This window comes from Aquarana catesbeiana, linkage group LG04 (genome assembly GCF_042186555.1).
Source record: "Aquarana catesbeiana isolate 2022-GZ linkage group LG04, ASM4218655v1, whole genome shotgun sequence".
Taxonomy (NCBI): Eukaryota; Metazoa; Chordata; class Amphibia; order Anura; family Ranidae; genus Aquarana; species Aquarana catesbeiana.
The window spans coordinates 96,327,705-96,355,239 of record NC_133327.1 but is presented as its reverse complement, the minus strand read 5'-3'; the positions used below and the strand labels follow the sequence as shown (position 1 = coordinate 96,355,239).

General features: G+C 44.2%; 1 protein-coding gene across 1 annotated transcript in view; it reads right to left on the bottom strand.

Annotated features, from left to right (window-relative positions):
* Positions 1-23,665, bottom strand: part of LOC141139373 (uncharacterized) — a 30,442-nt gene extending 6,777 nt beyond the window's left edge. Inside the window, exons 1-2 of the mRNA XM_073625399.1 lie at positions 22,877-23,665; positions 338-384 (exon numbers count right to left, since the gene is read on the bottom strand). Coding sequence (XP_073481500.1) covers positions 338-384; positions 22,877-23,326 — 497 coding nt within the window. The 5' untranslated portion in view covers positions 23,327-23,665. The remainder of the gene's footprint in view (positions 1-337; positions 385-22,876) is intronic.
* Positions 23,666-27,535: the final 3,870 nt, after the last annotated feature.

The window sequence follows — 27,535 nt, the reverse complement described above, 5'->3', positions numbered from 1 at the left end:
GGTGCCAAGGAAGCACCAACACGTTTCACTCCTCACAGGAGCTTAGTCATTGAGAAGAAGGAGTCACGGTGAGGGGCACTCCCTTCCTTGTTTTGGAGTCTCTCAAAGTTCTACACTACCAGGAGTAAAAAAACCTTACAGGTTAGTATCTTGAGAATGTGTGTACTGTATGCATCTACATTTTTGTTTTCTGGCCTGAGAAAGCAACCCTCAATCCACCTAGCTATAAACGGCACCAAACCACCCTTCCCATAAAGATAAACTTTTCAAATGGTTTACCACTACAAGATTTTAAACAGCTGTTTCTTGATTAATCAGTAAGAAGGTATACACTTACTTTGGCAGGTTGTTGTTTTCAATATCTAGGACTTGTTGCACTGGAGCCTACAAAACAGAAATTGTGTTAAAGGAGAGCTCTCAAATGAAAAAGCAGGAAAGCAGAATAAAATCCAACACTATTATGCAGCTTTGGATAGAGTAGGAAAAGGTTAAATCCTTTTTCAGGTTTTTATTGCTGCATATGTAGCTGTTAGACCCCTTTCACACTGAGGTGCTTTAGAGGCACTATAGCACTAAAAATAGCGCCTCTTCTCTCACTCCAATGTGGGCGCTGTGCTGGCAGGACGTCCAAAAAAGTCCTGCAAGCAGCATCTTTGAGGGACTTTAGGAGCGGTGTATACACCGCTCCTAAAGTGCCCCTGCCCATTGAAATCAATGGGCAGAGCCGCCGCTGCAGCAGCGCTTTGTGGGCACTTTTAACCCTTTTTCTGACGCTAGCGGTGGTTAAAATGACGGTAAAGCGCTGCTAAAAATATTGCCACTTTACCGCCGAATCCCCAACAACCCAAGTGTAATAAGGCTCTTAAAGCTCATTATACTTGCAGCTTGGGGGCAGTAAAAACATGCAGCTGAGCCACTTCCCCTTAAGCTGCAAAGGCAGTGATGGGGGATGTACACTTGCCGAGGCTGTGATGCTTTGTGGCAGGAATTATACCCTCTGTTGCATTTGGCGGGCACTACTGCCAAATGAACGTGAGCCATTCAAGTGAATGGGACAACTCTGCAAATACACCACAGCCACATGCAATGCATAATAAAGATAAACCTTCACATCATGTCCTGAGGATACAACAGAATGTGAGGAGCACAGACACCAAAAAAAGGATTTAACATTTTTGTATCCAGGAAAACAAAAGCTGTCCTGGCAGGAGTTCATCAAACACATGGTGCAATATAAATAATGGATTCATTACTTACTTTCCCTGCATTGAAAGAGCAGATAATATGCAGTCCAGTACCAGATACACATTGTGACGGTGCCCCCTCTATTCCACTATATCCCAATCATTGGCAGCATGGATTACATATGGCAAAGCATCAAAAGCTTTCATTCTCCAGTTCAGACATGTTCAGCTGTGACCTGCTAAGAAGGAGTGGCCACACACAGGAGCTAAGAAATCAGATTACTCCACGTGTGTGCCTTGGAGCTTATGCTAGCCATACAAAGTTTGCATTTCGGCTGATTTCTGCTAAAGCAGATGAAATATGAGTTGTGGGTGGCCCTGTGAAACTTAAGGAGCTGGACTAAAAAATCTCAGCTGCAGCCAATCAGACGCGGTTACTGTTCAGGTATTCTGACAGCCATGGAAGCAGCAGCAGTTGGAATACAATAGGCAGCAGGGTATATTCATCCATCCACACTGGATGGATTTTTCTTGTTCAGATGCATATGGTTAGCAGTTTACACAGCTGGTAACACCTAAGACACGTCCATTAAAATGGGTAAAGGCCTTTCCAGAGAGATTCCTCTTCACTCAAAGTAGCGGTGCAAAAATGTGCATGAAAGTCATGGTGGAACAGAGCTAGGGGTATTATAATCAGTGTACCTATAAGACACAGGACATTATAAGAGTAAGCTTGTCTTCATAGAAATGATTGTATTATTGCACCCACATCATAGGACTGGGCAAAACAGAAGCTGGAAGATGTACAATAGGCTGGTCATATTGGCATTGCCCACCAGCAGTTGGCAAGCCCTAGGGCCCTAGGGCGACAATACTGCTCCTGAAAAGGCCAGCTTTTTCAGGATCAACAAATCAAAACAGAGACTACAAACTCCATCAACAAAACCAACAGAGGGTAATCTACTAGGAAATATTTTTGAGGGGGTTAAAAATTTACATATACTTAAAACACTTTTAATATACGGTACTTAAAAGCTGTACAATCTAGTGCACGATTACTAGAAAGATATCCCAAAAGGCTATTCTGAGGCACAAAATTATACACACTGCAAACATGCATTTTTAGGATTAGGCCGGCATTGGCATATCTTTCTGATGAAATTTTTGGTTTAAAGAGACCCTGTCTCCAGACCATTTATTTCAACAACAATCTTCCCATAAGGTTATACTGTATGAGCACTTAATGTAGTTCATGTACGTGTTTGACCTATAAAACCCACCCTTGTGTAGACAACCTAAAGCCCTGAGACTGCTGTTGAGTGCCACCATCTTGGATGGAATGTCAACACTCCCAGGAAACTGAGAGCCGTCACTCAAGTCAAGTGACACGCTCTAGCAGTAGTCTCCAAACTGTGGCCCTTTCCTTGCTTTTATCCGACCCTTGGGGCACTATTTCATCCACTAATACCAACAATGGGACATAATTCCCTTCCACTGACCCCAATGACACCAATAATGGGGCATAATTCCTCCCAATGACACCAACGATAGGGTACAATTCCTCCCACTGAAACCAAAATGGGGCATTGTTTTTATCCACTGACTTTGGGTCCTTTTTTACTCCCAATGGCCAAAGTCAGGCCCCCAGAAGACCTAAGGACAGTAAACTGTCCCTTTGTTTAGAAAGTTTTGAGACCCCTGCTCTATAGCATTCTCCTTCGCTCTTCTCCAAATGCTATACAAATAAATGGCGGTTTAGTGGATATTATAGTTATCTTGTGGTACCCAGGTTTAACAGCTTGCTGACCGTATAACTTACATATAAGGTGGCAAGGCGGCTCTGCTGCCCAGGATCACATACTTAGTACTTCTGGGTCTGGGGCACGTAGGTGGACTCTATGTCCGCCAGCACCTGTTGATGCTTTGGTACAGAGGGAGAACGGTAGTCTGCCTATGTAAGCAAGGCAGATCACTGTTCTGTCAGTACAGAAGGCATGGAACCTGTGTTCCTGAAAAGCAGAGGCACCGATCCATGCCTTCCCATAGTACAAGCACCTCCCCCACAGTAAGGAAACACCAGCTAGGCACACAACCCTTTGATTGATGCTGATGTTAACCCCTTCCCAGCCAGTGTCATTAGGACAGTGACAGTGCATATTTTTTAGCACTGATCACTGTATTAGTGCCACTGGTGCCCAAAAAAGTGTCAAAAGTGTCGGTGTACGATTTGTACGCCACAATATAGCAGTCCTGCTATAAGTCGCTGATCGCCACCATTACGAGTAAAAAAAAAAAAAAAAAAAAAAATCCCATAGTTTGTAGACCCTATAACTTTTGCGCAAACCAATCAATATACGCCTATTTGGATTTTTTCTACCAAAAATATGTAGCAGAACAAATATTTGCCTAAACTGATGAATACATTTTTTTTTTTGGATATGTATTGTTTTTTTTCAAAATTGTCACTTTTTTGTTTATAGCGCAAAAAATATAAAAACCACAGAGGTGATCAAATACCACCAAAAGAAAGCTCTATTTGTAGTTAAAAAAGAACAAATTTTATTTGAGTACAGTGCCGTACCACCACACAATTGTCAGTTAAAGTAAGGCAGTGCCGTATCCCAAAAAATGGCCTGGTCATGAAGGGGGGTAAATCTTCCGGAGGGCAAGTGGTTAAGTATCAACAGGACACTTGTTCTCACTATGAGTGATGGTTTATGCGCATAAAACCATAGTGGCAGGTGGTTTGACTTTTTCCAAACTGGCTTTAGGGATACTTCATGGGCATAAGTGAACAGACCGTCTACTCTATAACGTATGAAGGAATATATAGACATAAGACCTTTCGTTATAAACCAGCTTCTCAGAGGCCGACTAAAGAATGAGCTGAATCAGGGCCTGCTATATGTAAAGAAAAAAGAACAAAAAAAACACTAAAGGGACTTTATAGGCCTACAGTACTCAAAAATAGTGGAAAATCTCGATACAAGTTTTATTAAACAAATGTTGTAAAAACAAATTATGGCTGATATCATAGTTATACTGTGTACATGAACAATGTTCTACAATATCTGTTGGCATCAAGGCATGGCTCAACAATGGCCAGTCAGACAGAATCACTTAACGTGTTTCAGAATCATAGAACAAAGACACTCCTAGAGGCAAACATACATATGTGGTCAAGGCAATCAAATATCTAGCGTAATTGACATCATCAGTGTTTATCATTATTCTTTACTTTCATAGTGTTCAGTACTACCCCTGAAGAAACACGTCGGGTGCTTCTGTCTGACTGGCCATTGTTAAACCATGCCTTGACGTCAACAGCAATGGTGTATTTAGGTTTTGTGCTGCCCTAACTCACGCCCCCTCATTTAAATATGACCCACCCCTTCCTGTCAAGGCCACACCCCTTCCTATTTAAAACACGCCCTGTAAACCACACCCCTTCCTCTTTCAATTGATGGGCACAGTGGTTGTGTTTGATGGGCACAGTGACGGCATTTGATGGGAACAGTGGCGGCAATTGATGGGCACAGTGGCTGCGTTTGATGGGCACAGTGGCTGCAATTGATGGGCCCAGTGACTGCGTTTGATGGGCACAGTGGCGGCAATTGATGGGCACAGTGGCTGCGTTTGATGGGCACAGTGGTGGCAATTGATGGTCACAGTGGCCGCGTTTGATGGCACAGTGGTGACAATTGATGGGCACAGTGGTTGCGTTTGATGTGCACAGTGGTGCATTTGATGGGCACAGTGGTGCGTTTGATGGGCACAGTGGCTGCATTTGATGGGCACAGTGGCTGCATTTGATGGGCACAGTGGCTGCATTTGATGGCACAGTGGCTGCATTTGATGGCACAGTGGCTGCGTTTTATGGGCACAGTGGCTGCGTTTTATGGGCACGGTGGCTGCGTTTGATGGGCACAGTGGTGGCAATTGATGGTCACAGTGGCCGCATTTGGCACAGTGGTGATAATTGATGGGCACAGTGGCTGCGTTTGATGGGCACAATGGCTACGTTTGATGTGCACAGTGGTGTGTTTGATGGGCACAGTAGCTGTTTTTGATGGGCACAGTGGTGGCAAATGATGGTCACAGTGGCCGCGTTTAGCACGGTGGTGACAATTGATGGGCACAGTGGCTGCGTTTGATGGGCACAGTGGCTGCGTTCGATGGGCACAGTGGTGCGTTTGATGGGCACAGTGGCTGCATTTGATGGCACAGTGATGGCAATTGATGGGCACAGTGGCTGCGTTTGATGGCACAGTGGTGACAATTGATGGGCATAGTGGTGCGTTTGATGTGCACAGTGGCAGCTATTGACGGGCACAGTGGCTGTGTTTGGGGGCACAGTGGCTGCGTTTGGGGGCACAGTGGCTGCGTTTGGGGGCACAGTGGCTGTGTTTGGGGGCACAGTGGCTGCGTTTGGGGGCACAGTGGCTGCGTTTGGGGGCACAGTGGCAGGGTTTGATGGGCACAGTAGCTGCATTGGGGGCACAGTAGCTGCATTTGGGGGCACAGTGGCTGCGTTTGGGGGCACAGTGGATGCGTTTGGGGGCAGAGTGGCTGCGTTTGGGGGCAGAGTGGCTGCGTTTGGGGGCACAGTGGCTGCGTTTGGGGGCACATTGGCAGAGTTTTATGGGCACAGCTGCGTTTGGGGGCAGAGTGGCTGCGTTTGGGGGCAGAGTGGCTGCATTTGGGGGCATAGTAGCTGCGTTTGGGGGCAGAGTGGCTGCGTTTGGGGGCACAGTGGATGTGTTTGGGGGCACAGTGGCTGTGTTTGGGGGCACAGTAGATGCGTTTGGGGGCACAGTGGCTGCGTTTGGGGGCACATTGGCAGGGTTTTATGGGCACAGTAGCTGTGTTTGGGGGCACAGTGGCTGCGTTTGGGGGCACAGTGGATGCGTTTGGGGGCACAGTGGTTGCATTTGGGGGCACAGTAGCTGCGTTTGGGGGCACAGTAGCTGCGTTTGGGGGCACAATGGCTGTGTTTGGGGGCACAGTGGCTGCGTTTGGGGGCACAGTGGCTGCGTTTGGGGGCACATTGGCAGGGTTTTATGGGCACAGTAGCTGCGTTTGGGGGCAGTGTGGCTGCGTTTGGGGGCACAGTGGCTGCGTTTGGGGGCACATTGGCAGGGTTTTATGGGCACAGTAGCTGTGTTTGGGGGCAGTGTGGCTGCGTTTGGGGGCACAGTGGCTGCGTTTGGGGGAGAGTAGCTGCATTTGGGGGCACAGTGGCTGCGTTTGGGGGCACAGTGGCTGCGTTTGGGGGCAGAGTGGCTGCATTTGGGGGCACATTGGCAGGGTTTTATGGGCACAGTAGCTGTGTTTGGGGGCAGAGTGGCTGCGTTTGGGGGCAGAGTGGCTGCGTTTGGGGGCAGAGTGGCTGCATTTGGGGGCAGAGTGGCTGCATTTGGGGGCAGAGTGGCTGCGTTTGGGGGCACAGTGGCTGCATTTGGGGGCACATTGGCTACGTTTGATGGGCACAGTGGATGCGTTTGGGGGCACATTGGCAGGGTTTTATGGGCACAGTAGCTGCGTTTGGGGGCAGAGTGGCTGCGTTTGGGGGCACATTGGCTGCGTTTGATGGGCACAGTGGATGCGTTTGGGGGCACAGTGGATGCGTTTGGGGGCACATTGGCAGGGTTTGATGGGCACAGTAGCTGCGTTTGGGGGCACAGTGGCTGCATTATTAAAGCTGCCTGGGTTACAGTATACAGGTTTTTAAATCAATTAGCTGAGGGTTCCCGCCGTCGTCGTCCTCCTCTCTCTCGCTCCTCCTCCTCCTCCTCCTCTGCTAACCAGAGAGACACGTGCCGACTCCCCGAGCTGGACTGCAGAGGTGGGTAGGCGGAGCATTAGGCTCCGCCTCCATCAGTCAAGCTGACAGAGTCAGTCATGGTCCGTTTTATGGGGGCGGCAGTCGCTCCCTCCCTCGGCCAAAGTACGTGCCCATACTGTGCCAGTACTGATGAGTGAGTGCACAATATATAACAAGGCAAGCCGGCCGCGGGAGGCTGTATCAGAGCGGGAGCTGGCCACAGGAGGCTGAATATGTTCGGGACGTGGGGAGGATGGGTTGGGGGGGTTTTTGCGCGGGGGGGCGGCAAAAAAGCTGCCACGCGCCCGCAAAGTGCTGCCCTAGGCCTAGGCCTTGTCGGCCTAGGCCAAGACACAGCACTGGTCAACAGATATTATAAAACATTGTTCATGAATACAGTTCTTTGTTGGTTTACTACGATATCAGCCATGAATTGTTTTTACAACATTTGTTTAATAAAATTTGTATCAAGATTTTAAATTTTACCACTATTTTTGAGTACTTAGATATTTATAGGCCTAGAAAGTCCCTTAGTGGGGTTTCGTTTTTTGGACATAATGAGACGTTGGCCTAATCTCTCACTGACCTGACCAATATTGTTTGCTATATGTAAAGAGTCCTTTCTCTGCTGTATACATTGAATATTAAAATGTACAGTAATCTTACTCATTATCAGGATATGTACACATAAAATTACATAAATTATATAAGTACTTGTGGTAGAGGTTGTAAATTAACTCCTAACAGGGAAGTCCTGGTTTCCGACTATGGATGTTGGAGGAGACAATATAGCATGTATAGTCTATTTTTCCACCCAGAGCAAGGAAAGCTGTTGATCGGGCTTCATTTTCTGCTACAGGTCCCACGTTTTGTGGAGTATTTTTTTCCCCACTTTCAAACACTGATCTTTAAAAGCAGACCTAATAAAAAAATATCTATTTGCATATTACTGGAGTACTACTGAATTTTATGTTTTGCTGTAAGCTGTCCTAACAATTTAGGTTGAAAACTTTTGAACATCAGATTTTTTTTTTGTGTGTGTTATTCATCTTGAAGGAAGTATGATTCATACACATGTGGCCAAGGATCTCACTGTTCCAACAATATTGAGGTTTGTAAATTGCTATATATGCTAACAAGGCAAAAAGCACACAGCACGTAGTCTATGTGAAGGGTAAGCCAATCCTCCATTTCTGTCTGCTGTGACTCATCCTAGTATATTTAAAAATGTATCATAAATGTGTGGTCAGACCATGTTACGAAGCTGCATACAGCAAATTCCCATAAATGATATGTCCAGACTAAAGCAGTCAAGAGGGTCTCAGAACTAATTTGTAGAATAACAAAATGTTTTCATTGCAAATAGACATTATGACCCCGTTCACACTGAGGCGCTTTACAGGCGTTCTAGAGCTATAAATAGCACCTGTAAGGCATCTCTCGTGCCACCCCGCTGTGAAAGCCCGAGTGCTTTCACACTGGGGCGGTGCACTTGCGGGGTGTTCTGCAAAACCCCGCAAGCTGCATCTTTGGGGCGGTATATACACCGCTCCCACACCGCCCTGCCCATTGAAATCGATGGGCAGTGCTGCCGAAGCGCCTGCAAATCGCTTCTGCAGCGACGCTTTGCGGGCGCTTTTAACCCCTTGTTAACCCCCTCTTTGGGGTTAAAAGTGCCCCGCTCCTGCCCGCACAGTGCCGGTAAAGCGCCGCTAAAACTAGCGGCGCTTTAACACTAATGCCTCGTACACACGATCGGATTTTCCGACAACAAATGTTGGATGTGAGCTTGTTGGCTGAAAGTCCGACCGTGTGTATGCTCCATCGAACATTTGTTATCGGACTTTCCGCCAACAAATGTTGGCTAGCAGGTTCTCAAATTTTCCGCCAACAAAACATTGTTGTCGGAATTTCCGATCGTGTGTACACGAGTCCGACGCACAAAAGTTCACGGAATCTCGGAATCAAGCAGAAGGAGCCGCACTGGCTATTGAACTTCCTTTTTCTCTGCTCGTCGTACGTCTTGCACGTCACTACGTTCGTAATTGTTGGCCAACATTTGTGTGACCGTGTGTATGCAAGACAAGTTGGAGCCAACAACATTCGAACAAAACTCCATGGTTTTGTTGTTGGAATGTCAGATCGTGTGTACGGGGCAAAATGCTCGAGTGGTCTGAGCGTGAAAGTAGCCCAAGTGGATTTTTGAAGGTACACATGTAGTCTCTAATTTAGAAAAATGTGATCAATGTTGACCAGCTCCCTTGCCTCATTACAATGATTAAATTAAAATAAAATGTTGTGTGTCTTTCTGTTAGGGCTCTTTTACACAGGTATTGGAAATAGGTGGTAAGGTCATATTTTTATTGCTTCCCGAACACTTATCCATGCAAGTCAAAATTGTTAAATTAGGGAGTGGATGGAGGTGTTCACACTGCAGTTAGAAATGCCCCCCCGTTGTGGTGAGGCAAATATATCGCTGTTTGCAGAGTTTGACATGTGTTGACAATTTACAACTACCTCTGTTAATTTCTAGTGAAACTCACCACAAATGTGCTGTAAACATGCCTATGGCGTTTACAGTGTGCTTAAAGTGTTTGAAAAAGCACAAGGTGTTTTACTTTCATGCATTCTGTGCATTGAGGTAAAAAACCTTCTGTGTGCAGCAGCCCCTCCTGTTACTTACCTGAGCCCCCTCTCAATCCAGCAATGTAAACAAGAGCTTTGCCTCTCCAGGGATTGGCTTTTGGCAGCAGCGGGAGCCATTCAAGAGACGGAAGGGGTGCGGCCAAGCCACGCCTCCATGTGTTAATGGACAAATAGAGCTGTAAGTCGGGAGCACGCCTGCTTGGGTGCCCCCAGAGCAAGCTGCTTGCTGTAGGGGCACCTGGCAAGAGAAAGAAGCCAGGAGCGCCGGTGGGGGACCCGAGAAGAGGAGGATTCGGGCTGCTCTTTGCAAAACCACTGCACAGAGCAGGTAAGTATAACAGGATTATTTAAAACAAAAAAGACCTTGCTTTCGCTTTTAAGTTTGTTTCCAAAGCATCAAAAGTGATCATTTCCTATTTTAGCCTTGTATTAAATAAAAAACACATCTTACAGGGCGCTTGAAGAGTGTTGCCTGACACAACCTGAATGCCTTTACAACACAGCCAAAATGCTCATTAATGCTATAAGCACGATAATACACTTTAAGGCGGCTTTGGAATTCAACGCCTTTCTGAAGAGCCCTTAAAGAGAACCTTCCATGAGAAATGGAAGATCTCCTTCACTGACAGCTGCCTGTCCACAAATAGCGTTATAAACCCAATCACAAATAACGTTTTAAAGCTTAGCTCCAGATAGATGTAAAAGACACAATTTAATGCAACTCTTTGATCATTAATACATTGTTATTTTATATTATTTTTAAAATATATATTAGCAGTGGAAGTTCTTGAATTGGACCTGGAATCAACCTCTCGCAGTTCCTGTACAGCAGGGTCAGATTGTGAGAGGAAGAAGCAGCACAAGGAACCAAACAGTTCATATGTTGAGAAGAAGCATGTTGAGAGGAAAAGAAAGCAGAGTGACGGAGAGAGGAGCTCATCACTGTGCTACTTCTACTTTCACTGTCCAGTCACAGGCTGAGGGTTGGTCCAGAATGACTTGGGCTCAGAGGAAGTGGATTGAATGATGCTGGCCATAAGACATCTACTGGCAGAAAAAAAAGGACTGCAGGGGAAATCTCTGCATTGAGAATAAACATTGCAGCAAAATCTGGTTTTATTTTGACATTTAATAGGCTATTCACTTTATCAAATTTTTGGCTGGAGTTCTGCTTTAAAAATGTTTTGGAGGCATTGTTGATGTCACCTTGCCTCACCACTACCCTATTGGAAGGTTGGGCACTTGAAATCCCTCAAGAATGCCCTCCAGCCTGATCAAGCAACAATATCATATTAAGACAGAGTGACATTTTTCTTGTGAAAAAAAAAAGACACAGTGACATTACCTATGCGTCCTAAAGTGTCTAAAGGTGGGGTCGAGGTACATTTTTTAAAACTTTTTTTTTGTGATATTTGTCAAAGGCTTTGTAAAGCTATTTGAATGTGGTGGGTGGAGGCTGTCAGTAAAGGGACCTTCCACTTAAAGCTGAAGGCGGCCACAGATGATTCGCTTTTTTCTAATGGATTCTTCCATCCAAAGAATTGAGGTTGATAGAGAAATTCTCCCCACTAGAACATTACATTTCGACAGCATTGACTCCCCACTCTCAGATCAGTAGCTGCAGTATGTAGGGTAGGGGGGCAGGTGGATGGTACCTCCTCCACGTTTTCCTCCTTGTTGGGTGCCAAGTGTGGGTCACATAAGAGGCCTACCCTGTGGTGGGTTCTTCAGGGCTATGCTAGGCACCAAGAAAAGGGTCATGGCCTTACACATGGGGTAACTTTACTTGTGTTGTGTACCGTGTACACTTGAGTAGATGACTGAACTCTCTCTTGATGTTAATATACACCACTACAGTCACTAATGCATTTAGGAGGGGCACACAGAGGATGTGCCCTCTCCACCGGCCCAGCATATCTCTGCTACCTCACTACTGGTAACGAAATGGGGTCCCACCGTGCACCTAGTGCAGACTCCATGTGTGCACTCACTTAACCCTTCCTCTTCCTCACCTTTGCACAGGCTGAGGACCTCTGCAGTGCTGATCTTCTCCCGTTGCTATGGGAGATGGACCTGCTCACAGAGAGAGTGCTGACAACTCCTCCTGCAAGAGTGTATGACTGAAACATGATCTATGAATGGAGAGCATGGACCTTTCAATCACCCGCCAGTCCTCCAATCATAGATCGCATTGAATTCATAGAAGCTGCTAGCACCAGCTTCTAAAAAAGGAGGAGGTGGGCAAAAAGGGTGGGCATAGTAAGGCATTCTTGATGAATGGAAGGCTTTAATGGAAAGTCTGCTTTAATAGGCAGTTCAATCCCCACTTCCCACATGTAAAGAACAATAGTGACATAAAATCAATAGCAACCATGGGTACACCTTTTGCAAAAAGTATAGTCATTCACATGTCCGTTCAGCACTAATTCTAACATACATTTTGTCCCCATGGTATGATCCAAGTCTCTGAAGTCTATGAGAAATTTGTCCAGCTGCATCACTGATCAACAGTAATAGCAAAAGTAAAGCTTGTTTGCTCTGTTTGGAAGGATTTGTGAAAGTAATTCTGTCTGCCAAGACCTGGGATTAATGTGTATTAAAATATCCTTTACTGTTTGTTTTGTCGTTTCTATGGAAAAAAGTAATAAAAAAAAACCCCCTCAGCTTTTTAAGGAATTGTGAAACAAATGTAAGCAATCTAATGTCACTTTGTATGCTTCACTGTTATGCCGCGTACACACGGCCGGACTTAGCAACGAGCTAAACTCCGTCGGCATTTCCGACGGAAAGATTTAAAACATGTTCTATATCTGAGTCCGTCGGAGATGCCGACAGAAAAAGCCCGATGGGGCATACACATGGTCGGAATGTCCGACCAAAAGCTCCCATTGGACTTTTTCTGTTGGGAAATCCGGCCATGTGTGCGTGGCATTAGAGGATCCACAGACCTGAAATAACTGTCTCCTGATCCTGACAAAAACAGTCTTACATTACATGACATGACATGATTGATCAGACGGGTTAAAAAACTTTGTCCAACCACTACTGTTTTTCTGCAGTCATTATTGGAGCTGTACTACCATGAAGGTTTCATGTTCAATCCAAAGCTGGCCATACATTATAAAATTTTCTTGTTCAATTACCTTTAGATTTACCTTCTGGTACAATATTTTTTATTGAAAAAGAGGAGGAGGACATGACAGAATGTGCATTCAAAACAAATAAGTCCCATGCAGAGGGCAAAAGTAACAAATATGTCAAAGTGATCTCCACGTGATTACATGAGTTTTAAAGTGTGTAAGGCTATAAACCAACTACCTCCGGAAAACTGTGTTGGAGACAACCATGAAAGTCTGGGCTTGGGGGCCTAGGGCTGGGTGTGTGGGAAGGGAATGGGAGACCCTATCCGCTGGAGGTAGAGGGACTGTAGTCCGAGTGTGGGTGGGAGGAGAAGGAGGAGAGAAAAAAAGGGGGAGACAAAAGAAGAGAAAGGGTTGAGAGAGAAAGAAGAGATAAAGGAGCAAAGCAAGACTAGGAGGAGGAGAGAGGTTTCTGCAGTCTAGGTAAGGAGCCAGGAGTGCTCCCAGTGTAGCCGGGTACAGAATCAGAAGAGCATATGATCACCACGGAGCCACATCCTCATAAACATTTATTACTTTAGGACGGGTTTGAGTGGGCAATACAGGGCGAAACCCAGTACCAGCGGAGGAAGACTTTGTAGGCTGCCTCCAGGGTAACAGTGTTAAAGGAACATTTGGCTGCTCTTCACCATGCCTTACTCCAGTCCTCAAGATCTATGGGGGCTGCCACATAGCACTCCCATCTAGTAACGAATGGGAGGGAAGTGGACGAGCTGCCGATGCTCAAGGAAGAATAGACCGTAGAAATGGTGCCACAAACTCCTGGGGAATGTAGGCAGATATGCTCGAAGGCTGTTTTCTAAAATGAGAAAGAGGAGTTGTGTCTGGGGGCGGCTATCCAGTGGAGAAGACGCATTTACTGGAAGAACTCTAAAAGGGGCGCCATGTGTGTCTCGCGAAGTGAGGGCCAAGATGGGAAAGAGCCAAACCCCAAAAAGTGAGGGACTTAAAGGTAATTCTAAAGACCTGCCCACAAATTTTCTCAACTATGTAGTAGAAGCAGCTGTCCAATTGCATACACATTAGTATTTAGGTTTGACCTCATATTATATGGTTTTGTTAACTCTAAAGGAAAATTGTACAAGAAAATTGTATCATGTATGACCAGCCTAAGAGAATCCAGCATTGCCCACTCTCATAAGAATAACCCCCTCCCCTATTGATACTCACAATCGCTGTGCGCCTTTTTCTAAGCCTTCTTTAACCTCTTGCAGACCAGCCGCCGTCATTATACTGCGGCAGTTCGGCATGATCCCGCGAGCTGTCGTATCTATACGTCGGCTCCTTTAAGTGGGATAGCAGGCGCGGACACGGGGGTGCCTATGGTCACGGCCAACGGTCACGATGACCGCCGGACAAGAGCGATCGCAGGCACGAGAGGCAGAACAGGGACGTGTGTGTGTAAACACACAAATCCCTGTTCTGTTCTGTGAGGAGAGACAGATCGTGAGTTCCTAATAGCTAGGAATCATGATCTGTCATTTCCTCTAGGTCAGTCCCCTCCCCCTACAGTTGGAAACACACACAGGGAACACAGTTAACCCCTTGATCGCCCCCTAGTGTTAACCCCTTCCCTGCCAGTGACATTTTTACAGTAATCAGTGCATTTTTATAGCACTGATCGCCAATGGTCCCAAAAGTGTCCGATGCGTCCGCCATAATGTCGCAGTCCCCAAAAAATTTGCAGATCGCCGCATTACTAGTAAAAAAATAATAATAATAAAAATGTTATAAATCTATCCCCTATTTTGTAGACGCTATAACTTTTGTGCAAACCAATCAATATACGCTTATTGTGATTTTTTTTTTACCAAAAATATGTAGAAGAATACATGTCGGCCTAAACTGAGAAAAAATTTGCTTTTTTTAAAAAAAAATGGGGATATTTATTATAGCAAAAAGTATAATATTGTGTTTTTTCGAAATTGCCCCTATTTTTTTTTTTATAGCACAAAAAATAAAAATCGCAGAGATGATCAAATACCACCAAAAGAAAGCTCTATTTGTGGGAAAAAAAGGACGTCAATTTTGTTTGGGTGCAGCCTCGCACGACCGTGCAATTGTCAGTTAAAGCGACGCAGTGCCGAATTGCAAAAAAAATGGCCCGGTCATTCAGCAGCCAAATCTTCCAGAGCTGAAGTGGTTAAAGTGTTACTAAAATCAAAAAGTTTTTTTTTTAAATAAAATACCAAACATGTTATACTTACCTGCTCTGTGCAGTGGTATTGCACAAAGTGGCCCAGATCCTCCTCTTCTGGGGTCCTCAGTGGCGATCTTGGCTGCTCCTCTTCTTCTTGGGACTACCATAGCCAGTCGCTGGCTATGGGGAGAGTGTAGTATTCGCGTTCCCGACCTGTGTGTCTATGGACCCGTGCTCCATAGACTTACAGAGTGGGACTTAAGCCCGCCCCCCCACTTCCTCTTCACTGCATCTGATTCACAGCAGCAAGTGCCAATGCCTCCTGCTGCTGCTCAAATGCTGTGTAAAGAGGAAAAGAGCGGAGAATAGATGGAGCCATACACAGCGCTAATCTCTTCTCACCTCCATTCCCCTTCACACAGGGGAAAGGGGGCACAGAGAAACTGAAAACATTTTTTACCTTAATACAAACAATGCATTAAGGTAAAAAATGTTTTTAGGTTTGGATCAGATGGTAGACGCACCAACTAGAAATAAAGCGTTACTGGATCTACTGATTACCAACAATACAGACCTGATCACGGATGTGGAAATACGGGGCAATTTAGGTAACAGCAATCACAGGTCAATTGGCTTCAGTATAAATCACACAAATAGGAAACATAAGGGAAATACAAAGACACTAAATTTGAAAAGAGGCAACTTCCCTAAACTACGAACCTTGCTTGAAGGAATAAATTGGGATAAAATCTTAGGAACAAAGAACACGGAGGAGAGATAGGTTTGCTTTAAGAGCATATTAAATAAGGGCATTAGCCAATGCATCCCATTGGGTAATAAATTTAAAAGAGTGAACAAAAGTCCTGGATGGCTTAAATCTAATGTAAAATGCATATAAATGCAAAGGGGAAGGCCTTCAAAAAATACAAGGTTGAGAGATCATCCTCAGCATTCAGACTTTATAAAGAATGCAACAAGAAATGTAAGGGTGCAATAGGGACGGCTAAGATAGAACATGAAAGACACATAGCGGAGGAGAGCAAAAAAATCCCAAGAAATTCTTTAAGTATGTAAACAGTAAAAAAGGGAGGACAGACCATATTGGCCCCATAAAGAATGAGGAAGGACATCTGGTTACAAAGGATGTTGAGATGGCAAAGATATTGAATTTATTCTTCTCCTCAGTCTTCACGAGTGAATTGGGGGGCGTCAGTAACCAAAACTGCAGTGTTTATCCTCATGACACAACACAGGAAGCACCTCCATGGTTAACAGAGGACAGAATTAAAATTAGACTTGGGAAACTTAACATTAATAAATCACCGAGACCAGATGGCTTGCACCCGAGAGTACTTAGGGAACTCAGTCAAGTAATTGCCAGACCATTGTTCCTAATTTTTACTGACAGTCTACTGACTGGAATGGTACCAGCTGATTGGAGAAAAGCCAATGTAGCACCAATATTTAAAAAGGGCCCAAAATACATCCCTGGGAATTACAGACCAGTTAGCCTAACATTAATAGTATGTTAAATCTTGGAGGGGATGATAAGGGGCTATATACAAGATTTTAGTAATGAGAATGGTATCATTAGCAGTAATCAGCATGGATTCATGAAGAATCATTCTTGCCAAACCAATCTATTAACCTTCTATGAGGAGGTGAGTTGCCATCTAGATAAAGGAAGGCCCGTAGACATGGTGTATCTGGATTTTGCAAAAGCATTTGACACAGTTCCCCATAAACGTTTACTGTACAAAATAAGGTCCGTTGGCATGGACCATAGGGAGTACATGGATTGAAAACTGGCTTCAAGGGTGAGTTCAGAGGGTGGTGATAAATGGAGAGTACTCGGAATGGTCAGGGGTGGGTAGTGGGGTTCCCCAGGGTTCTGTGCTGGGACCAATCCTGTTTAATTTGTTCATAAATGACATTGAGGATGGGGTAAACAGTTCAATCTCTGTATTTGCAGACGATACTAAGCTAAGCAGGGCAATAACGTCTCCGCAGGATGTGGAAACCTTGCAAAAAGATCTGAACAAATTAATGGGGTGGGAAACTACATGGCAAATGAAGTTCAGTGTAGAAAAATGTAAAATAATTCATTTGGGTGGCAAAAATATGAATGCAATCTATACACTGGGGGAGAACCTCTGGGGGAATCTAGGATGGAAAAGGACCTGGGGGTCCTAGTGGATGATAGGCTCAGCAATGGCATGCAATGCCAAGCTGCTGCTAATAAAGCAAACAGAATATTGGTATGCATTAAAAAGGGGATTAATTCCAGAGATAAAACGATAATTCTCCCGCTCTACAAGACTCTGGTCTGGTCGCACCTAGAGTATGCTGTCCAGTTCTGGGCACCAGTCCTCAGGAGGGATGTACTGGAAATGGAGCGAGTACAAAGAAGGGCGACAAAGCTAATAAAGAGCCTGGAGGATATTAGTTATGAGGAAAGGTTGCGAGCACTGAACTTATTCTCTCTGGAGAGACACTTGAGAGGGGATATGATCTGAATTTACAAATACCATACTGGTGACCCCACAATAGGGATAAAACTTTTTGTGGAAGGGAGTTTAACAAGACACGTGGCCACTCAGTAAAATTAGAAGAAAAAAGGTTTAACCTTAAACTACGTAGAGGGTTCTTTACTGTAAGAGCGGCAAGGATGTGGAATTCCCTTCCACAGGCGGTGGTCTCAGCGGGGAGCATTGATAGCTTCAAGAAACTATTAGATAAGCACCTAAACGACCACAACATAAAGGGATATACAAAGTAATATTGACATATAATCACACACATAGGTTGGACTTGATGGACTTGTGTCTTTTTTCAACCTCACCTACTATGTAACTATGTAACACTTTAAATACCTGGTGCTTTGTATTATGGGAGAGCATGTGACCAGCACTCAGCCAAATGCCTGGCCGAACGCTGTCATGCAAGGTAGGGGAGGAAGGCTTGAACCCTGAGTAATTATTTTTACCTGGCAATGTGGCCAGTAATACATTTCCGATATATTAAGGTGTCTTCACTCTGGATAGAGAAACAGTGGAGACACTGGACAGCGGCATTGTCAAGCTGAGGAGACGGGAATGCTAGATCAGCAGATTTAGATGGACTCGACTAACAAATAAAAGCAGAACTCCAACTAACGCCTTTTAAGCAGTCGTAGAAATGTTTTTTTTTATCAGGAATGCTTACAATGATCCGCTTTTATTCATGTATGTAAATCCTTTATCCCCATGTTTAATAGTTTGTCTCAACCCCCTAACTGCTACTTTGTCTGGACAGCTTAGCATGTTAAAGGAAATTGAAAAATAACAGACTTACTGTGTGGATCACCAGGTGAATATAAAGGGAAAAAAGCCTAAAAAAAGAATTGGTAAGCTGCAATACAATACATTTTTGCTTTTGAGTTTTTTACCACGTTAAGAACTATGGAACTCTATAATGTCTAATGCTGTCAATATACTTAACAATACAATCATTCAATATATTGCCCCGTATGGACGAGCCGACCCTGCTAAATGGATGGTTTGAACAAATTAGTCCTAGCAGAATATCCAGTTGAATTGGACTAAAATGTGATTGTTCATTTATTGTTGTTACATGCATGGCCAGCATTAGAGAGTCTTTATTTTCCAAGCATTAAGGCAGACTTTTCAGCATATTATTATTTTTAATGTGGTGTCAAGCTGACATTTCACCTGTATTGAATGACATACAAACTGAAAATAAATAAAACCACAACTTTGCATTATTTCCTCTCGTCAGGTGCTATAATATGACCTGATAGTTCTAAGATTACTGATAAATAAGCTAATAATCTCGGTTTCTTAAAGACGTACAGCAGGCACCACATTTTTTTGCCCAACACAGATTTGCTGGAAAGCATTGGTGTCTTTTGTCACCACAAGGTGATGCTGTAAGTCAAAACGTAAATACATTTAACACCAGTCTGCTGCCTTCTCTAGAGACAAACTCCGGAATGTAGGCTGCATTCTTTGGCACCTAAAGTGTAAGTTCACCTTTTCACAAAAAAGGAAAATGTGAACTAACATCGTACATCTTATAGACCCCAGATGTCTCCATAAAAAGAAGATATAATAATAATCTCGTGGTCCACTGCCACTCTTGTGATTTTCATTTTGGTTGTTAATAGTTACTATGTAAGAAAGTCAAAATTAAGTCATAAAAGGGGTTGTAAAGTCATTATATGCATTAAGATAAAAAGCCTTCAGTGTGTAGCAGCCTCCCCAGCACCCCCTAATGCTTACCTGAGCCCCATCTCTGTCCAGCGACGTCCGCGGGTCCCTCGGCCGTCCGAGACTCTCCCTCTTGATTGGCTGAGACACAGCAGTCACGCCATTGGCTCTCACGGCTGTCAAAGTCAGTTTGCCAATCAGGAGATTGAGGAGGCGGGGCCGAGTGGCAGCTCCGTGTCTGAGTGGACACACTGTAATAAAGCAGGTGAGTATAACATGTTTGCTTTTTTTTTTTTTTTTTTAAACGAGACTTTACAATCACTTTAATAAACAATGCCAATTAAAATGCAGCTAAAAGCCTTATTGCAGCATGTAAACAGCTACATGCTCTGGTTTCTCCTCTCCTATTTGTATGCCCTTTGTGCTTCAATATACTCACAAAGCTGCAGTCACATGACTGTTCAAGCTCCATAAGAATAATTCTCATTGTGAGGTGGTGAACATGGAGTAGCAGAGGGCATACCAATGATATGTGCTGCCATTCAGGGACTACTTGTTCCAGCAGTCACTGCACTTTGATTGTTTGATACCAGTGTCATGACATCACTTCCAGAGGTGTGTCAATGACAGCCAGGCCAGGGAAGAAGGGGCAGGGTGACCCTGGGCATCACACAGGCCAGAAAAATACAGGGAAATGCACTCAATAAAAGAAAAGTAGTTGTCGGGGACTTGCTGGCCATAACAGATCAGATATGCAGAGGCATGTCCGTGTGTTCAGGCGAACACCTATGCGCATGCGCGCGTGCCCATTAGCACTGGCGCCAATGGCAGTATATAAGGAGGGCAGATGCACTAGGACCTTTGCTGCCTGATCTCCAGTCTTCGCCCTGTATCCTGTTTCCAGTACCTGCCCTTGATCTGATTGTACCCGGCTTTCCTGACTCCTCTGATTCTCTCTATTCCTGACCTCAGCTTGCTTGACCTTTATTCAGTCTTACTCTCTGGATTTCCTGTTGCCAAACTTCTGCATGAACTTGACCATTCTTATTTATATCTTATGTACCTGATTCCTCTGTATCTGACCTGGCTTGTCTGACTCTGCACTAGTCTCCTCCCTTTGCTACAGCCTCCATGTACCTGCATCTGCGGTATCTGGCACCAGCAATCTACCTGCATCCGCAGCATCCCTGCTTCCATGAGTGCCTGCATCCACAGCCACCAACCACAGCTCCACTACCGCTGCTGGTGGCTACTAGTGCCCCCCTGCTACAGAGAACACCACAGGCACTCCTACCCCACCACGCTCTTGCGGCCGCTGTTGCAAACTCTGTGGTCCCTGAACTGGGGCTGTATGAGAGGCCTTCCTCTGCTCGTCTGGCTCTGCCAGAAAGGTACGTGACAGTAGCTGTCAGAAGCAGCCATTTTTCAGCCAGGATGCCATCCACTGCTAAAGGTATATTCAAATTATTAAACTGAAGTGGTGAGTGTGCCCCACCATAATATTCAGTTTGATCGAACACACCTTCAGTGTCACTTAGAATTCTTCTTCCTCCTCTCCTATTCCTTTCTCTGTTGGGGTCCCCAAGGTTCTGTTATTGGACCTCTGCTATTCTTAAACGTCACCTCCTCCCTCGGTCAGCTCATAGCCTCCCATGATTTTCAACATAATTTTTATGCTGACAACACCCAAATCTATCTCTCTACCCCTCAACCCACTCCATCAATCTCCTCATGCATCACTAATTTAATGATCGACATATCAGTGTGGATGTCACACCACTTCCTCAAACTCAGTCTATCCAAAACAGAGCTCTTTATATCTCCTCCCCCTGCGTACCTCTTCCTTTGACTTCTCTGTCAAGATCAATGGCACAACCATCAACCTGTCCCTGCATGGCAGGGTACTAGATGTAATCCTGGACTCTAAACTCTCCTTTTGGCCCCACATACAATCACTTTCCAAAGCTTGCCACCTCAACCTCTGCAAAGTTCACTCCCTGGTCATCTCTTCCCTCAAATACTGCAACTCCCTCTGCATTGGCTTACCTTTACATAGGCTATCCCCCCTTCAGTCCTTCATGAATGCTGCTGCCAGGCTCATCCACCTTACCAGCTGCTCAGTGTCTGCTACCCCTCTCTGTCAATCCCTCCAATGGCTGCAACTCACCCAATGAATTGCATTCAAAATACTAACAATAACTTACGAAGCCATGTAGTAAGAATAATAATGCGCTAATTCTTACAAATAGTGAATTAAAATACCCAAAAACACATATGGTAATTATGTGAATAGATGGTACCGCATATAAAAAAAAGACACCAAATATGCAAATTACAGAAAATAATATTGAAAAACAATTGCAAATTATATATAAAGAGTCCAAATGCAATCTAAAATTATTATGCACATTCTTCTGTGATCAAACGTAAATTAGTTCACTCCAGGATCCGTGCCATTATAAATGTGTAATTTGAAAAGAAGGTTATCACGATACACTCATCAATAGACCCCCCTTGGGTCAAATCACACTTTAGTGATGTAAGAGACCAGCCACATTGGAATGGACCATCCGCTGTTAGTTAATGGATCCTGTATAATCCTCTCTGTACACCTTGGAACCCACTCCTCCGAGGATACAAGCCACCGGAAGTGACGTCACCAGCTCCTCCCAATGCGTTGCATCACAGTTCATGTGACTTTCTCAGATTCCCTTGAGAAAGTCACGTGACCTGTGACGCAACGCGTCGGAGGGAGCCAGTGACGTCACTTCCGGTGGCTCGCATCTTTGGAAGCACAGTGAGGAGGAGAGCTGTCTATGAGCGTTATAATATAACCAGGCATTATACAAGATTTACTAAATGTGAGTGGATTACTTTATGTTTAAATAAACAAGCATTGTTTTTACAATCTTGCACGATGATGCTTTTTTGTTTGCTTTGAGCATCTAACCCTAAGGAGTGGGTTCCAAGGTGTACAGAGAGGATTATACAGGATCCATTAACTAACAGCAGATGTTACATTCCAATGTTGCTGATCTCTTACTTACATCACTAAAGCGTTATTTGACCCAAGGGGGTCTATTGATGAGGTGAACAGGCATTGCACTTAGAGGTGGCGGTGATGACCTTCTTTTCAAATCACACACTTATAATATTAATGTGTGGCGCGGATCCTGGAGTGAACTAATTTACTTTTTTTTTTGGATTGCATGTGGACTATTTATATATAATTTGCATATTTTTTTCAATATTGTTCTTATAATTTGGGCTTAGGTTCAGTCCCAACCCAAGTTTGTCTGAACCCGGAAGTTAGCTGTCATTGACCCAATAGGGCCACGTAGCTATATTAGATCAATAATGTTATGAGCATTCCAACCCTCTTGTGTATATGCAGCTGCAGGGTGGGGAATCTCCAGGACATGGCTCATTAGACCAGCAATAACAGGTAACTTCCTGATTCAGACCAAATCCAAACTCACCCATAGTCACCAGAACAAATAGAAGGGTGAATCCCAGGCCACAGACAGCAAACAACATGATAGAGGTTCTAATCATTCCACACTTTATTCAAAACTAAAAAACCTTGCTTTTACATACACTTAAATAATGTAATAATATAAAGCGCCATCTTTTTTGGGGGGGTTTAGGAACTGCATGCAAGACCCTTTAACAGGTTGCCCTGTTGCAACTGATCTCCGACAAGCAGAAGGGAGCCCATTGCACATTTTACTTACTGTTGTGTTACAGCTGTCCCTCGCTGTTTGATATTTGTTCTGAGGCTCTTCACTCACGGACATTGTTTTGTTTTTTATTGTCTGTAAATTCTTATTATCCGCACTTTGGTTCTGCTGGACTTGTAACAGTGACCCTTGGCTGGTGTTCACATTTTGAGAACTTGTCACCATCTGCCTTGCAAAGGAAGATGTTGGCCAAAAAAAACAGTCTTCAGACTCTGCTAAGATATCTTCTATTAGCTTCAGATCTGGGTCAATTGATATGAATCTGTCTTTCTCAGTTAAAGTAGTGCTGTTCCCTTCCTCAGATGTTTCTTTGTTATTGTCCTCCTCCTTTTGTTCACAGGTGACCATTTTCTTTCTACCTATTGGTGCAACTGGTGGTTCTAGCAGCTGATTGCCACAGATCTTGATTGTTCTCCTCTTGCTCTTACTGCTGCCGCTGCCCATAATAACAAATGGAAGTTGCTGTCCTGTTCTGTGACTTTACTTTTTGCAGTCTGTCACCTCCCTTCCATTTTTTGTAACTCTGTAAAAACCAGAGCAAGAGTCAAATAGTTCCATCATCTTCATCATCTCTTAATGAATCTTCGTAGATAAAATGCCTAAAATGAGCATTTCTCACTTTGCTTCTACAGTGCCATCACCTCTTTCTCTTGCTGCTCCAGGCTTCCAAGCTTCTTGGTCACAACCCCTCAGAGTTAAATATTAAGTCAGCCTGAAAGAGAGGCACTTTGCACTGAAGCCAGAAGCTGCAGTAAAAAGTTAACTCAGACAGAAGAGTGTTAGCCCAATAGGCGGAGCAGGGAAAGGATCCTAAAATAATACAGCATGGAAAATGTGAAACCTAGGAATCTCATTTTTAAAAGAAGGAGGAAATTAGGTGTAACCTGAAAAAATGCAGAAGTTAAAATAATAACCAACATGTAAAACATCCATAAATTCTTAAAAATACACACATTGAAACGTTATGGAAGCCACGTTGTAAGCTGCCAGTACAAAGACAAGATTTCATTGTGATAAAAACAGTTATGGAGCAAATGTATTATAAGTTCAATATTTCTAGTGCTTGAATTTTCATACCAAAGTCATGAAGAGAAAGGTTAACGTGAGGATCATTAGGTGAAGAAGCGTGATATCCAAATGAGCTCATCCTTGACCAGCTTCAGCTAGAGTGGTAGAGATATTTTCTCCTTGTATGTTTACAAATGCTCTTGGATACAAGATACAAGCACTGGGGAGGGAAAGGGAGCACAGGGCGGCAGAGAGCAGCACTGGGGGGGAACTGAATAGCACTAGGGGGGAAAGGGAGCACAGGGGGCAGAGAGAACTGGGGGAGCTGAAGAGCATGGGGGGCAGTAAAAGAAGCTGGATAGGAGAAATGGCGGGAGCAGTGGCTTATAGCGGAATTGATCTTTCCATATTCCTCCTGCAACCGCTGAATACCTGCAAGAGGGAAAGGAGGAGAAGCGGGCATTCAGCGGTTGCAGGAGGAATATAGAAAGACCAATTCCGCTATAAGCTGCTGCTCCTGCCACTCCTCCTATCTAGGCACACAGAGAGGCTGCACGGGCGAGCACTCACTTTTTTCCTGGTCCGGCAGGTGGCTTCAGGCGATGGGATTGGGATCCATCGCAGCTCCTTCCCCTATCACGGTCATAGGGTAGCTGGGTAGTTTCCACCCCCCGTCCTGCCAGCTGAACCGAATATGTGGGGTGAGTGGCGCAGGCATCTTATGAACACAGATGCTCTATCTTCAGTCCAGTCTCCATTTTATCACACTTTTGTTAAAAAGTAAAAAGTGGAATGGAGAGATGAAGTGCGTGCAGTAGTGCCATGTAGGACTTGCACAGGGGATACTTGCTTGTGTAAGAGTGGTGCTCAGGTCTATATTTCACTGCAGAAAAGGACATTGCAAAGAAAGTCTGTCATTAAAGTGGTCATAAACATCCTTGGTTGATTTTTACCTATAGGTAAGCCTATAATAAGGCTTACCTATAGCTACAGTAACTATCTCCTAAGTGCGCACCGTTTATGAGATATTTACTCGTAAAGCCTCGTGAAGCCGCTCTGAAGGAACAGTATACACATGCCTGTCCTTCAGAGCCCTGTGCCGTGAACAGTGACTCCATGTGCAGGAGTGATGTCATTGTGGCGCATCCATTCAAAGGACCAGAGCCCGCGAACCCGGAAGGAAGACCTGATGAAGATGGAAGCATTGTCAGTGGTGACAACGCTCCACTGAAGGGCTTTGTTTTAAGGTAAGTTTCACATAATGCGCTAGTATGCGATGTAGACTAGCACATTATAACACTGCCTTGTAGGAAAAAATTTTTAACGAGTTTACTACCAATTTATATCAGAAACCAAAATAATGCCACTTTTGACATAAATTGTTCTTCAGCTTGACCTTAAAGGAAAACAAAACACATTGATTCATGCATGTATACCCTCACCTTTCTAAAGTGGGATGCAGGGACACCATTAAGAACCAGTGTATTTAGGCAAAAGAACTACCCCTACCATACCTCTAGTTATATGGGCCATCATTTTTGAGAAAACAGTTTTCATCAATGCTTTACAGTAGACACATTTTCAAAAATCAGGGGCCATGTAGACATACCCAGGATTATAACAGAATCTCACAGTTAAGCTGGAAAAGTTCTTTACAGAAATTATAATTCAGTAATTGTTATTGCAAAGTTAATGTTTACTATATTTTTGCTGCACTGGAATGCTTCTTTATGAGAAATAGCACCTTGGATATCTGCAAGCTCATTAATTTGCTAGTCATTAATATACACTATATTGTCAAAAGTATTGTGACGCCTGCCTTTACACGCACATGAACTTTAAAGGCATCCCAGTCTTAGTCCATAGGGTTCAATATTGAGTTGGCCCACCCTTTGCAGCTATATTAGCTTCAACTCTTCTGAGAAGACTGTCCACAAGGTTTAGGAGTGTGTTTGTATGGGAATGTTTGACCATTCTTCCAGAAGCGCATTTGTGAGGTCAGGCATGGATGTTGGAAGAGAAGGCCTGGCTCGCAGTCTCCGCTCTAATTCATCCCAAAGGTGTTCTATCAGGGTTGGTTGGACTCTGTGAAGGCCAGTCAAGTTCCTCCACCCCAAACTCGCTCATCCATGTGCTTATGGTGCTTGCTTGTGTGCTGGTCCAAATCATTTGGTGGAGGGGGTATTATGGTGTGGGGTTGTTTTTCAAGGGTTGGGCTTGGCCCCTTAGTTCCAGTGAAAGGAACACTTAAGGTGTAAGCATACCAAGATATTTTATTCTCCCAACTTTGTGGGAACAGTTTGGGGGTGACCCCTTCCCGTTCCAACATGACTGTGCACAAAGCAAGGTCCATAAAGACATGGATGAGCGAGTTTGGGGTGGAGGAACTTGACTGGCCTGCACAGAGTCCTGATCTCAGAGTCCTGTCCCAATGCATTGCACTGTGGTTTAAAGTACTGTACCGGAGAACACATGGACCTGATTTCAGTTTTTTTAAAAAACAAAACACACACAAATCCAAAAAGACCTGCATCCTTTAGCTGACAGGTAATTCCTAGTGCTCTAACAGTTAATGAAAAAGTGCCCAACTTTAGTGAAACAATTTAACATGCTCTCAGCTTTTCATTTGTTTTTCAGAATTTGGATAATGGTAACCTATGTCACCATTTACCAAATTCTAAAAGGTAGGCCCTCTTTCATTAGCTATTATTATACAGGTTTTATATAATATCAGCAGTTTGTTCTGTGCTTAATGATTCAAGTATTAGGAATTACCTTTCCGCTATTGAAAATATGTCCCTGTGTTTTCTGGTTCTGTACTTAAAGTCACAGGGGCAATGTCCTGGGACACTAACATTGCCAGAGCCTTCTGACAGAAAGAACGAAGATTCTTCTAATGATCATGCCACTCACATTGCAGAGTTGCTGAGAGTCACGTGACCTGAAAATGGAGCACAGCAGGACCTGCTCCTGCACAGCTTCCATAAAACCTAGCAAACTGTAGTTGCAACTCATACTACATTTGCAGATTTACGACATATGTTAATGCTTAGCAAATTCACCAACTCACAAATGACCAAAGTGCAGTCACAGTCACCAGTGTTTTATTTAGTTGCACTAAAATAAGAATAGGTCTTTCAAAAGTGTTTTGAATAACTTTTTATGTGACTGCAGTACAGCTATATCGTTGCACTGTTTTACTAAAAAGAACTAGTCATTATTACATAAGATAGTTTAGAGTCAGGCTATGATGAATGTTTTAGACTTACTGTCTGTATTACCAGCATGGAACTGGTATGTCATCCCCTCTTGCTTAAAGCGGGGGTCCACCTATCTATCATTTTTTTTTTTTTTTAGTTCATTCACAAACTTTTCTTCTCAGCATTACATACTCACATATTGTGTGTAATATGTCCGCCTGTGTCAGATTTCGTCGGAAAGAATAACTTATATTATTCACTGCAGGCGGTTTCCATCTTCATTGTGGGCATTTGAAGCCCACAAGCATTTATTTCCTGGATGTGGTGAATGCTGTGCTCCCAGCATTCACCGCTCCTCGTTCCCGCACATGCTCAGTGGCATCCTGGGAAGCCTGAGACTAGCTCCCAGGAGTCTGGGAGAGGCTAGAAACATGCCTACTCCCAC